Genomic DNA, 12,188 nt, shown 5'->3' on the forward strand with positions numbered 1-12,188 from the left:
TTGTATAGTTGCTAACCACAGCTGTTTGTCTGCATGTACAGGAAAAGCTTCAAGGTCGACAATCTACTGTTCAAAGTGGAAAAGATGAGGGATGAACAGGAGACTCACAGGTAAACACTCAGTCCTCCATGACCCACTGACGTTGTTGTTGTTGTTGTTGTTGTTGTTGTTGTTGTTAAAGATGTTTCTCCAGATTGTTTCGGAAGCTTTTTGACCTTAACAAAATACAACTCTGCAGGGAATGAATATGTGTAATGACCTCGAATTTCACAAATTGCTAAAACTGTGGACACATTCAGTACCTCTGTCAAAGCTGCACAATTTTTTCAAAGGATATTCAATAGTCTGTCACCAGCTTGTCAAAGTAAGACTGTATTCTAAATATGGGAAACTTGAATATATCAGCAAAGGTGTTTGTAGTTTCAATCACTATTTTCTGCCATATAAATCATGCTTCACAAACAGCACAAGCACTCAACATCAAAACAGCGTGCCTCTAATGAAGACAGAAAGACAAAATATATCGCCACCGGTTTAAAAGATTTGAAGGAAACATTTCTTCTGTTTTCCCACAGCTTGGCCTCCAATCTGCAGCTCACCTTTACTGGTTTCTTCCACAAAGCTGGTAAGTTTGTCCTTCTTCCTTTGGCATTTTCAGATAAAGTCTTTCCTCTGATTCAGTGTGACTAACAGGAAGTCTTTTGTCCTGGTTTGTGTTGTCGTGTTCAGGGAAGCCTTCTCAGGATTGTGAGAATGAGCAGAACTCTGTGTCGCTGGAGGTGCTGCTGGTCAAAGTCTGCCACAAGAAGAGGAAGGTGTGTGTGATGATCATGTGCTACTTCATCACTACTCACATGAAAATTTTAGATTGCTTTTGTCTTTTTAAAGGATGGGCATATTTAACTTTCATATCATTTTTTAGATGTCAGTGAAATACATCTGACACTTCTTTCCCTCTGCTGTCCAGGATGTAAGCTGTCCAGTGAAGCAGGTCCCGACAGGGAAGAAGCAGGTTCCTCTGAACCCAGACACGAGCGCTGGAGTCCAGGCCAAGCCGGGCTCCTTCCCCTCCCTGCTGGTCCCCAGTAGCGAGTTTGAACCCAGCAACTCTCACATGGTCAAGTCTTACTCATTACTCTTCAGAGTATCGCGGCCTGGATGCCCCCGAACACAGATCAACGGCCTGACCAACGGAGAGAGTCACCAACACAGAGGTCAGCAAAGGCTTCCAACAAAACAGTATGCCACACAGACGATTACTGATATCTGATCATCTTTTAAAGGATTGTCCTGGTTTATTTCAACATGGATTACAGTGAATGGGAAAAAAGAAGAAAAAGTTTGACAGGGCAAGAAAAACTAGGTTAAGCAAACCTATTTGGAGGAGAGACCAATAGTGAGCTGTAAAGTTAGTACCCACACTATCTCTCACTTCCTGTTTCAACTGGATACAGCAACTTGTTTGAGTTGCCAACTACATTACTTCATTAATGGTTAAACTGAAACCTTTGGCTCATGTTGGTTGAAAAAAAAGTCTTAAGTCTTTTTCACATTATACCAAATATATACCAAATATGTTTATCATCTCTGTGTGATGGAGAAGAGGTGCATGTCATTATGTGTCTGTTTCAGATTTTACAGAGGAAGTGGCAAACAGGAAGAGGAGGAGCTCCTCTCTCAGGGAGGAGGGAGAAACCACATTTGTAGCTCAGATGACGGTCTTTGATAAAAACAGGTGAAACACACACACACACACACACAGTCTGACACTTATAAACTGTTCTGACACACAGGAAAACGTGTTGAGATATTCACTGTGAAGCAGGAACAAGAAGTGAGAAAATGATGGTGTGTATTTGTGTGCAGACGTCTGCAGCTGTTAGATGGAGAGTATGAAGTGTCTATGCAAGAGATGGAGGAGTGTCCTGTCAGTAAGAAGAGGGCGACCTGGGAGACCATCCTGGACGGAAAGGTGTGTGTGTGTTAGAAAAACGTGTCAAGTAGAAATAACAAAGCTCCACACAAAAGGTATTTCCATGTGAGGTATAAGTTTACATGCATGATTTTGTGTGAGACCTTCTGTAATATCTGAACTTTAAGCTTGCGTCTGTCTAAAAACCATCCGCTTTCTATTTGTAGCGTCTACCTCCATTTGAGAGTTTTTCCCAGGGTCCCACCCTGCAGTTCTCCCTGCGCTGGACCAGTGATTCGTCCGATTGCTCCACTGCACCCGTGGCTAAACCTCTGGCCACTCGCAACTCTGAGACCAACCAGGACACCAGAACCAGCACCCTGAGAGCCACACACACACTGGGTGAGCATGACACAGCAACACAAACACCAACACCATCTGTTTCGGTGTATACTGTATATTATTAGTTGCTCAGTGGTGAAACAGTTGATTAGCTTTATTAGATGCAACTGATCCTGTATTTATATTCTGTGCTGCAGCTCTTAAAGAATCCATCAACACTGATGTGCAAACCAGAAGAGAACAAATCTCAGCTGAGCCCAGACAAAAGCTCCGCATCCTCTACCAGGTCAGTCTCCCCTGATGTCTGCACAGCGTACCTTTACCTGCTAGAGTCTATGTTTGATCTTATCACAGAGTTAAGATCAACATCAAGTACAGATCACCAGACATTAGTTTGAACACCGAGGTCAGAGGTCAGAACATTCAGGCTAAATGACCCTTAACCTCTTAACGAAAACACCACGATTCTTAGTTTCGGGTGATTATAAACTAATGAAAACATAATGATGAGTATTATATTCCATTGCTGCCAATAGATCCATTTTATTACTACACACTGGTCATTTGTTTGATGTAGTTTGTTTGAAACATACCGAATCATGTTAAACTTGAGAGTAAGAGATACTGTCTGTTAGCTCCTTGTATGAGCATCATTACTGCTAGTGGTAATCATAGTGCAGTGTAATTTTTCCCCCCAATATTGTCAAGTTTTAGTCTGATATGCATTTGACTTAATACCATTGGAGTGATTTTTCTCAGCATCTCAGCCTGGTTTCATTCAGCGAAGAACAACTCGGATCAGGTTAATTTTATATGTGTCTTTTTTTATTTCTCCAGTTCCAGTACAACCACAACACTCGGCAGCAGACGGAGGCCAGAGACGACCTCCACTGTCCCTGGTGTACCCTCAACTGCAGGAAGCTCTACAGTCTGCTCAAACACCTCAAACTGTCCCACTCCCGCTTCATTTTCAACTATGTGGTGAGACAGACTCGCACTGTTTTTTTTCTTTTGTTTGTTTTGTTTTGTTTTTTTTTTTTATTCCTGATAAATGAAGTAAATCAAAGCACAACTATAGTTTTAAAAACATAGAACGTGAATCAGTAGCTGAATAGTTCTGATAAAATGGAAAATTACTTTTCTCTTTTATCTACTTACTCTTTTAAATGTTACAGGACTTGATATGTTGACTACAAAAGACTGGGACAGATTTTAACATGCATGGTAAAGTGTCTTATAGGAAGTGTGTGTTTATTTACTGATTGGTACTGTGCTGATTGGCATCATATCAAACAACAACAGCAACAAATTTCATTTACATGACACTTTTCAAAACAAATTAAAAATGTCTTAAATTTTTTTTTTCTTTTTCAAGTTAAAGTAGGCAATTTAAAGTACAAAAATCAAACGATGGAAGGAAAAAATAGGATAAAATACTGTAATAAAAAAAGAGATAATACATTTTAGAAGTAGAAACATTGGGGAGAATATTGATAAAAGGCTTAATGGCAGACTATTCTTCATCAACATGTGAAGACTCTTGTTGTAACATTGTAGTTTGACTCTTAAAGAGTTAGAGATGTTAGAAACTGTCTAGATTCCACTGACTTTAATGTCTTTTTTTTTTTATTCCCTCACATTTCTCCATGATCTTTGGCAGCCGCATCCTAAAGGAGCAAAGATCGAGGTCTCTATCAACGAGTGTTACGATGGTTCGTATGCAGGAAACCCTCAGGACATCCACAGCCAGCCGGGCTTCGCCTTCAGTAGGAACGGCCCCGTCAAGAGGACCGCCGTCACCCATATTCTCGTCTGCAGGTACCACTGATTTATTTACTTTTAACTTCAATTATGTAGCTTTCCTGCAGATTTATTTCCTGTCATTGCAAGGTTAACCCACTGTTTTCTTTCCGTTCTCTATCCAGACCCCAGAGGACGAAGCCAAGTCTGTCTGAGTTTCTGGAGTTGGAGGACGCTGATCGAGAGCAGCAGAGGACATACATTAGCGGACACAACCGCCTCTACTTCCACAGTGACAGCTGCGTGCCGCTGCGGCCTCAGGAGATGGAGGTGGACAGCGAGGATGAGAGGGACCCTGACTGGCTCAAAGAGAAAACTGTCAAGGTCAGTTACAGCCATGGGATAAGTTGGGATTTGTGAGGAGGGGGAGCCTGTGTCCCACAGACCACAGTGTGGACAGTTTTTGTTAACTATTTCTTCAGGGTTGTCCAGAGAAACAATGGCGCTGCTTCTGTTCCAAGACAAAAGTGTGAAAACTGGCAACGCTGTGATGCTGAAGGAGCTGACTTAGTTATGATGCGCAGCTACAAACACTTGTCATGCTGAAGCTGAAGCTGTTCTGCTCCTGCATTTCTGTTGCTTAAGTTTACTTTTGAAAGAGAGAGAGTTTTCCTCACTATAATGGTCAGGGTATCTGCACTTAAACTTTACACAGTTTAAGGAGTTTTAAATTTAACCTGGGGAAACCTGAAGACACCGTGAATCTGTCTAAAGTCTGAGTTCTTTGCTCTGTCTGCAGCAAATCGAGGAGTTCACTGACGTCAACGAGGGGGAGAAGGAAATCATGAAGCTGTGGAACCTGCACGCCATGAAGTACGGGTGAGTATGAAGGAGTGATGGGGTTCAGTAGCATTTTATCATTTTAATTCATAACCAGTAGCAAATCCACTTAAGAAATCTTGTTTGGGCTTTTCTCTTAATTTGCAAGTAACAAAAGACTAAAATAAGAACAACTGGACTTTAGTTGGCCGAGAGGCAGAGTCACTACAGAACTACACAGTTCACTGTTGCTCCTACAGACACGCTGCAGAGTGATGCGTCTGTTCACTCACAAACAATCTTTGGTTGAATATAGCCAGCTGCTGCAGCAACCAAACTTTTCATTTGGTTTGGTACTGAATTAATGTTAATTAGCTACAGCTGATTGAACCAGTGACAGCAGCAGTGCATGTTCTTTTGCTTTTTGCTAATAAAAGAGAGGGAGGAGAAATATATGGTTTGATAAGAGATTCATTAGTGCAGGAGTTTAACAAATCCAGGTGTTTCACCGTCTGGGAACTGGATCCAAAACCGTACTAGCAATCAGAACCCGAAATCTAAGGTCTTGCTCGATCGATGGTTCATTTACACTGTCTGTCTTGGCCTGATTTCTTTAGAAATGTCTAATTATAAATTTAGATTTGACAGTAATCACACTAACGAATTGTAACCTGGTTTTCTCACAGTAATCTGGCCTCTTTTGTGCATGTAAACATGGTTAATGATGCATTTGAAAAAGAGTCTTTGATGTTTTTTTGGTTGCAGCCAGTTTACTGACTCCTCTGTCCTCCTTCCAGCTTCATAGCAGACAACCAGATGAACGAGGCCTGCCTGCTGTTTGCCGAACACCACGGCTCCTACATCGTAAAACACAACCTCTGTCGCAACTTCCTGCTGCACCTCATCAGCATGCACGACTTCAACCTGGTCACCACGCTGACCATCGACCAGGCTATGGCCCGACTCCGCCTCATCCAGAGCCAGGTCGCTCAGAGAGAGAAAGACAGGGAAGAGGACGAGGAGGAGGAAGAAGAGGAAGAGGAGGACTGGGAGACGGCCGTGGAGTCCCAGCCAGAGCCGGATCCAGATCCTGATCTATCCGAGTATAAACCCTATAGTGATGAGATGAGCAACAGCTGCCTGGAGAATGGAACCCAGCAGCAGCAGGAGAGAGGAGGAGCTGTGACAGAGCGAATGTTCAGCAAGCAGAAACTCTGCGGCTCTGGTTCGGTTTTAAACTGACAGCTCGATCAGAGAGCCACAAAGATCCCAAACAGGACATGAGTTTGGAAAAATCGAAGCTACAAACCAGAATCAACAAAAAAGGCGACAGACAAACAGGTGTTAAAGCACACACAGGTTACTGCAGGGATTATGATTTCAAGGGCAGGTTACACCGGTAACGGCTGAACTTTTAATCATGAAAGTCCTTCATTTTTCACACGTTTAAACTGAAGATGCACTTCAGAGGTGTTTATCATTACATTACACATGAAGGTGAGGAGTTCAGAAAACTTGAAGCTTTGAATCATAATTATTTTCTCATTTGTCAGAAATACAGTGGTGCTGCATTATTTCCAGACAAAACTATGAAGCGAGCACAAAATAAACTAAGCCTTCGGTCTGGATCTGTAGGAACACATTTTTAGATTTAAAGAATAAGGCTGCGATCTTCTATATTTTCAGTGGTGGATTAATACACACTTGGTGCTGTAGTGAGTATTTGGGGCAGAGGGACGGTGTTTGAGGGACAGAAATGTATGTCAGGCTTTGATACACTCACAATACTGTTGTTAGTAGGAAACATTAATTGTTGGATTGGGTCTTTTAGGGATTTGATGACAGAAAAATAAAGAATATAACAAGACTTTTGCGCAAATTTGGGATTTTCAGTTCAAAGTTTCCAAGTTTTTAACAGGAAACACTCATGAGATTGTTTATGTTTCAGTGTTTACAAAAAAAAAAGAAACTGTAAAAGCTGATGATTGTTTATTTTCTGCTCACTTAGATCTATAGATGCAGTTTTTCTCTTGGGCTCAAAACATCAACCACACTCCAGATGTTATCCTCTGTCGCTCCTTGAACTTAATGTACATTTTCAAATCTGCCTCTGCAAATTCTCACATCTTGACCTGTAGTTTGACGACCTATTTTGATTCATTTTGTGCTCACTCCGTACTTTTGCATTTTTTGTATTCCTTAGAGTGACGCACCAATCGGTGACCTTCCAGACACTCTCAGCTCCACCAAAGGTTTTCATTTATCATAGTGTGTGTACATGCATGTTGGCGTCACAGGTGTCTGATCAGGCCTCCAGGCCTCTAATGAGGTCTCTCGGTCTTGGATCAGATGTCATCTCTGGACAGAGTCAACAGTTGACAGTCTGAACTCTGCCGCAGTTTCACACTCATTACTGGCCCTTCATTTTCCATCATCTGATACCAGTGTATATTGATTTTTATTGTATTTTTCTAAGTACTAAAGTTGAGTATAAGCCTGCTCAGACAGCTGTGTCCTGGATCAGATGTTTATAAGTTGTATACTACTATGTATAATACTCCAGTTTGAGGGCTCATCTGAGTTCTTGTAACTGGGATAGCGCCGTTTACACATGCAGAAAAAAATCAGCAGGATTCACCAAAAACCAGACCAGAACTGGGACACCTGAGTGCACGTACACATACTTCCAGCACAGTTTCCAGCAGTCTCCTACTGGTGCTAGCTCGTTTTTATTCCTCATGAACACTTGCTGGAAAACAAGTAACACTGCCAGAACTCACAATTGCTGCTTTTTCAAACAGAACAGGACTGTTCTCCTCCAGTGCTCCTCATCGTGCAGCTCCGCTCTGCTGAGCACCGGACAACAAACGGACAGTAAACTGTCCCACTTCATGCGCTGCCTCCTGTGAGATCCACAATTCAAACCTGAATTGGTTTCGAGGGGTCAACAATGCTCAACTTGTTCACGGGTGCTCTGAGAAATGCAGCCACCTTTTTGCAAAAACTGGACACAACACGGGCGTCAGTGTGTCCTTTAAGTCCGTCGTCGTGTCGGACACTTGTTTATTTTTGTCTCTGTAAAGCTGAAATCAAGAAGCATAGATTGTCTAAACAGTTAGAGGTTACACATTTAAACCTTTTGTCCCGGTGCTGGTTCCAATTTCTTTAATGAGAGAAGTTGCTGCTTATTATCAACTTTATCCTTTTGTGTGTTTAGACTGTTGCTCCCAAAAAAAGAGCTCTGAGAACTGACTTGCATCTCTTTTATTTTATTGACTAAATTACTAATTAACTAAATGATCACTAATGAAAATAAGTGATTGATGCCACAGGTAAAAGCACCAACATGAACTGGAGATGACAAGTTATCCTTTATATTTTTTTTATGTCATTTCGCAGCTGGTTTTTGATTTTTTTTCCTCCTCCGTTGTTTCTGCACCTGTTCTATGTACATAAGACTCTGAAACTATGTGTAATAAATTAGCTTTTGAATATGGTTGTTTGGAAACCTGAACACCATCTGGGAGGTTTTTGTTAGTTTCTTAGTTTACAGACCAAAGGGGATGAATTTGCTGCAGATTTCTCTGTGTTTCGCGTATCCTGTGAAAATATTTCTTGCTTTTTTGAAAAAAAAAAAAAAAAGGAAGCGATTTCTTCAAAGCAGATTCAGGCTGTGTCCCTGAAGTATCTGACCTGACATCGCTGCCTTCAAATGTTCAGAAGTTTGAAAGCACATCAGTCCAGATGCTGGTGTTGCGTTACAATTTAAGTTTTACTGCTCCACTTTGATCGCATTATATGCAGTATGAGCCTCAAGATGTGAGCAGCTGTTGGGACTGGCACTGATACAGAAATATTTAGAGGTTTGATGGGAATAGTTGGATTTATGTGTGACTTCTCATGTTGCGGCCCCGCTCTTTCAAAGCTTTACATCAGTCAGGAGCCTGATGGTGACGAATCCGGCACGCAGATATCTGGTCTGCTGCGGGTTTTCAGAGCTGTTTGGGTTCATATGTGACAGTTCTGAGTGACGTGCAGAGCACTTTTTGTTTTCAGTACAGCCCACTGTTGCTTTTTAAGGGTTTTCTGTTCATTCACATGAGACCAGCAGCATTTTGCACAAGATGAGAGGAGCCATGTCAAGAAAACAAGATTTTTCTTCAACAATAATGTAAAACCAGCTGAGTCAGAATGGTTTTCTATTAAAAGAACGATTTTGTACAATGGTCAGCCACGTGGTCCCTTTCTTTGATTACACGTGCAAACAAACCATACAAAATGCATTATGTGCACATACCAGACACTTGTACCAGATTAATGGACACAGTTTTGACCTTTCAAAACAGAAGGAAGACGTGTTATCGATAACAGGCTTGAACATACCAAAGATCACTCGCGCTGCCTCTACCATGATAAAGTCAGACGATTAAAAGAATTTAATAAAAACATAAAATGCTGCCTTACAATGAGAGGAAGCTTAAATACATACAGCTGAGTTTCTTGGACTGGATAAGATTTTGACATTACATTCTTAATATTAATAAAACTTACATGGTAACATTCTCCTCCCACTGATACATCCATAGCATGTCATTAAATAAATAGTCAGCATAGTTATTTTTATTAAGCATTAAAACAAGCAGTGTATAATGTAACGCACACTGACATAAGTTATTAAAATAATGTAATAAAGAGAGCGACACTGTAGCTGGTGTAGTGTACATCATACTTGTCTATGCTCAGGTGTCCATTATCTCATAATGCCTCAACGTCCCGACCCAGAAACGCTGCAGAACATTGATGAATGGATTGACCAATTAAACGGTAAGTTGTTTTTTTTTGTACATTATGAGCGGATGAGTTTCCATCGGCAGTCTCCTGACAGCAGAAAGTTAGAACTAATGTTAAACATCTCTACAGCAGGCAAGAAAAAATATTCAACACCTTTGTAATGAAATTCAAGACATTTTAAGGCCTTGTTTTTTGAAGGAATTGAATTCAAAGCTTTTCAAGACCTGCAGATTATTTAAAAGTACAACCACAGACTCTATACAAACAACAGTTTACATGATATGATCTTTATTGAACAAAATAACAAGGATGACAGCAGTGAAAACAAATGCAACTCTTTGACCAGCAGATGTCACTGTTTTGACTGTCAAACACAAACTATTGCTTCAATGTGGTTCGGTCTATCAGTTTTTCCTCCCTCAGATGAGAAGAAGGTACTGTGAGGTTGTGTTCACTGGTTTCAGGAAATCTGTACCATCAGCTGGACCCATCCAAGACAAAACACTGACTTCAGATCAGCAGAAAAATAAAGGAAACATCTCCGAAGAACGCTGGTTGGAGAAGACGTGTTGGCTGAAACGGAGCTGGACAACAACAAAAAAAACTTTCAACTGTATCTGTGATATTTAGTGAATACGTCCAACGACACCTTCCTATGTTAACAACAACAACAGTCCATGATGTGTGTTGGACAAGCATCCACCAATGTCTATTCTTATTTTAAAATCTGCACATGAAAAACCGGAGTGTCGTGAAAACACCTTAGAAGAACAGGAGTCATGTCGAGAACAAAAGACACAGCTTGGTGGAGGTGGAGGTAACAACAAGAGAAGGAACAATAACAGAATAAAACCAACACAGACAGAGAGAAACAGATAGATTCATGAACTATGGTGGATTGCCATAAAGGGAAACCTTCTTGTCCCAGAGTGAGATTTAGATTTTTAAACCAGTCTGATCCTGTGTGGCAGCGCAGAGCCGCCTCACAACAAAACAGGAGGAAATATTTCCAGTTAAAAAAAAATATTTTTCTGATGTCATTTTTCTATTGTTCAGACTCTTCACATGGCAGCAATTGATGGAAGCTGATTATAAGTTGGTTTAACAGAAAATCTATCGGTAAGAATCAGTAAGAATCAAATCCAGAGATTCTCTCAGTCAACTGAACATTTGGTTTTAAACTGTAACAGACATGTTTCATTATTTTCTGTCATTTGAGAGACAAAATGATTAATCGACTCATAAAAGTAATGGTTAGTTGCAGCTCGTTATACACAATTAAAATAGTTTACAGGATCCACAAAATTAATTAAAGACCACAGGAAGAGCGGCCATGTTTTTCTGCTTTTTACAGGTCAAAACACGTCTTTCTAAACAACATCTTTGATCAACACTGACACAAAAGAGGTTAAATCGTATCCTCACATTAATCCCACCCTGGTTAAACAGCAGCCTCACACAGTAACGAGTCAGACCTTGTAAACTGGACTGAACGAGGCTGTCGGAGCAGCAATCATCAGTAACCATCTCTCATATTTGTGCTCCTTATAATTCAAACTCTCATCCTCCCATTCAAATGGCAGGTGTGAATACTGTTAGGATTGTCAATGCAAAAAAAAGCTAAAGTGTAGATGATTCAGAGTAACAGCTTTGATTATTTTAAAGCAACAGTTCAACCAAAAACAAAGTTAAATTCTACGGCCTGGAGCGCCCCCATCTGTCCACAGTCTGCTCCACTTCACAACTGTGTCTTTTGATCAAACTACAGATAATGATTCAGTTCTAACATTGTCTCAATGCGTGTCTTTATCTCAGAGATATAAAAAGGCTTGTGTGCTTCATGTTCTGTCCTCTTTCATTTCATCAGTACAAGTTGTTTCTCTCAGCCTGGAGACAAAGAGGCGTCTCAGGAGAGAAGAGGAGACGTTATCTCGAGATGGTAATGAGGTTCTGTCCTCTTTCATTTCATCAGTACAAGTTGTTTCTCTCAGCCTGGAGACAAAGAGGCGTCTCAGGAGAGAAGAGGAGACGTTATCTCGAGATGGTAATGAGTAAATTTTGTTTTTTTAAAAAAAAAAGAAGAAAACATTTCCTTGTGTTGAGATAACAAAATACTTCAACCACCATCCAAAGATAACAGGCTGGAAATAACAACAAACGTAATAAAAATAATAGATAGCTGAGCCGCTCTGGGTGAACGACACTTTTCAGAAGTGCCTGTTATTGTGTTTTTGCTTTCACAATTTTTGCTTTGCACAATTTTCCAGCCTCTGCTACAGTCAAACCTGCTAAATGCGCCTCTTTCCAGACATTTCTCAAGCTTCTGATTGGCTCAGACGTCAGGTGGGTCACACTGCTTTGTGCTTGTGACAATGCTAAACTAACTAAAGCCGTGAAAAATAAAAAAAAAAGAAAGACACTATCAGAGAAAATATGAGAAACAAAAGAGAACCTGTTCTCTCAGCGCAAAGAGATGTTTGCAGGGTTTCTGTAGACTTCAGACTTAAATTAAAAAGATGTTTTTAACACCTGTTTGACTATCGTACTGGCCAAAAGATGAAAGTATGATGGAAAATCAATACTG

General features: G+C 40.7%; 1 protein-coding gene across 2 annotated transcripts in view; it reads left to right on the forward strand.

Moving 5' to 3' along the window:
• The window catches only part of LOC111660588 (polycomb protein suz12-B-like), a 14,167-nt gene extending 5,124 nt beyond the window's left edge, over positions 1–9,043 (forward strand). Inside the window, exons 4-16 of one of the 2 annotated variants that reach the window (XM_023413940.2) lie at positions 42–110; positions 576–625; positions 730–815; positions 968–1,214; positions 1,633–1,735; positions 1,867–1,972; positions 2,140–2,314; positions 2,452–2,540; positions 3,092–3,235; positions 3,915–4,072; positions 4,180–4,378; positions 4,794–4,867; positions 5,611–9,043. In XM_023413940.2, the coding sequence (XP_023269708.1) occupies positions 42–110; positions 576–625; positions 730–815; positions 968–1,214; positions 1,633–1,735; positions 1,867–1,972; positions 2,140–2,314; positions 2,452–2,540; positions 3,092–3,235; positions 3,915–4,072; positions 4,180–4,378; positions 4,794–4,867; positions 5,611–6,055 (1,945 nt within the window). In that variant the 3' untranslated portion in view covers positions 6,056–9,043. Of the gene's footprint in view, positions 1–41; positions 111–575; positions 626–729; positions 816–967; positions 1,215–1,632; positions 1,736–1,866; positions 1,973–2,139; positions 2,315–2,451; positions 2,541–3,091; positions 3,236–3,914; positions 4,073–4,179; positions 4,379–4,793; positions 4,874–5,610 lie in introns of both variants that reach the window. The other variant, XM_023413939.2, reaches the window with a different exon arrangement.
• Positions 9,044–12,188: the final 3,145 nt, after the last annotated feature.

Source organism: Seriola lalandi, unplaced genomic scaffold (genome assembly GCF_002814215.2).
Source record: "Seriola lalandi dorsalis isolate HSWRI2012SDOR001 ecotype SW California unplaced genomic scaffold, Sedor1 jcf7180002054519, whole genome shotgun sequence".
In the NCBI taxonomy this organism is placed as follows: Eukaryota; Metazoa; Chordata; class Actinopteri; order Carangiformes; family Carangidae; genus Seriola; species Seriola lalandi.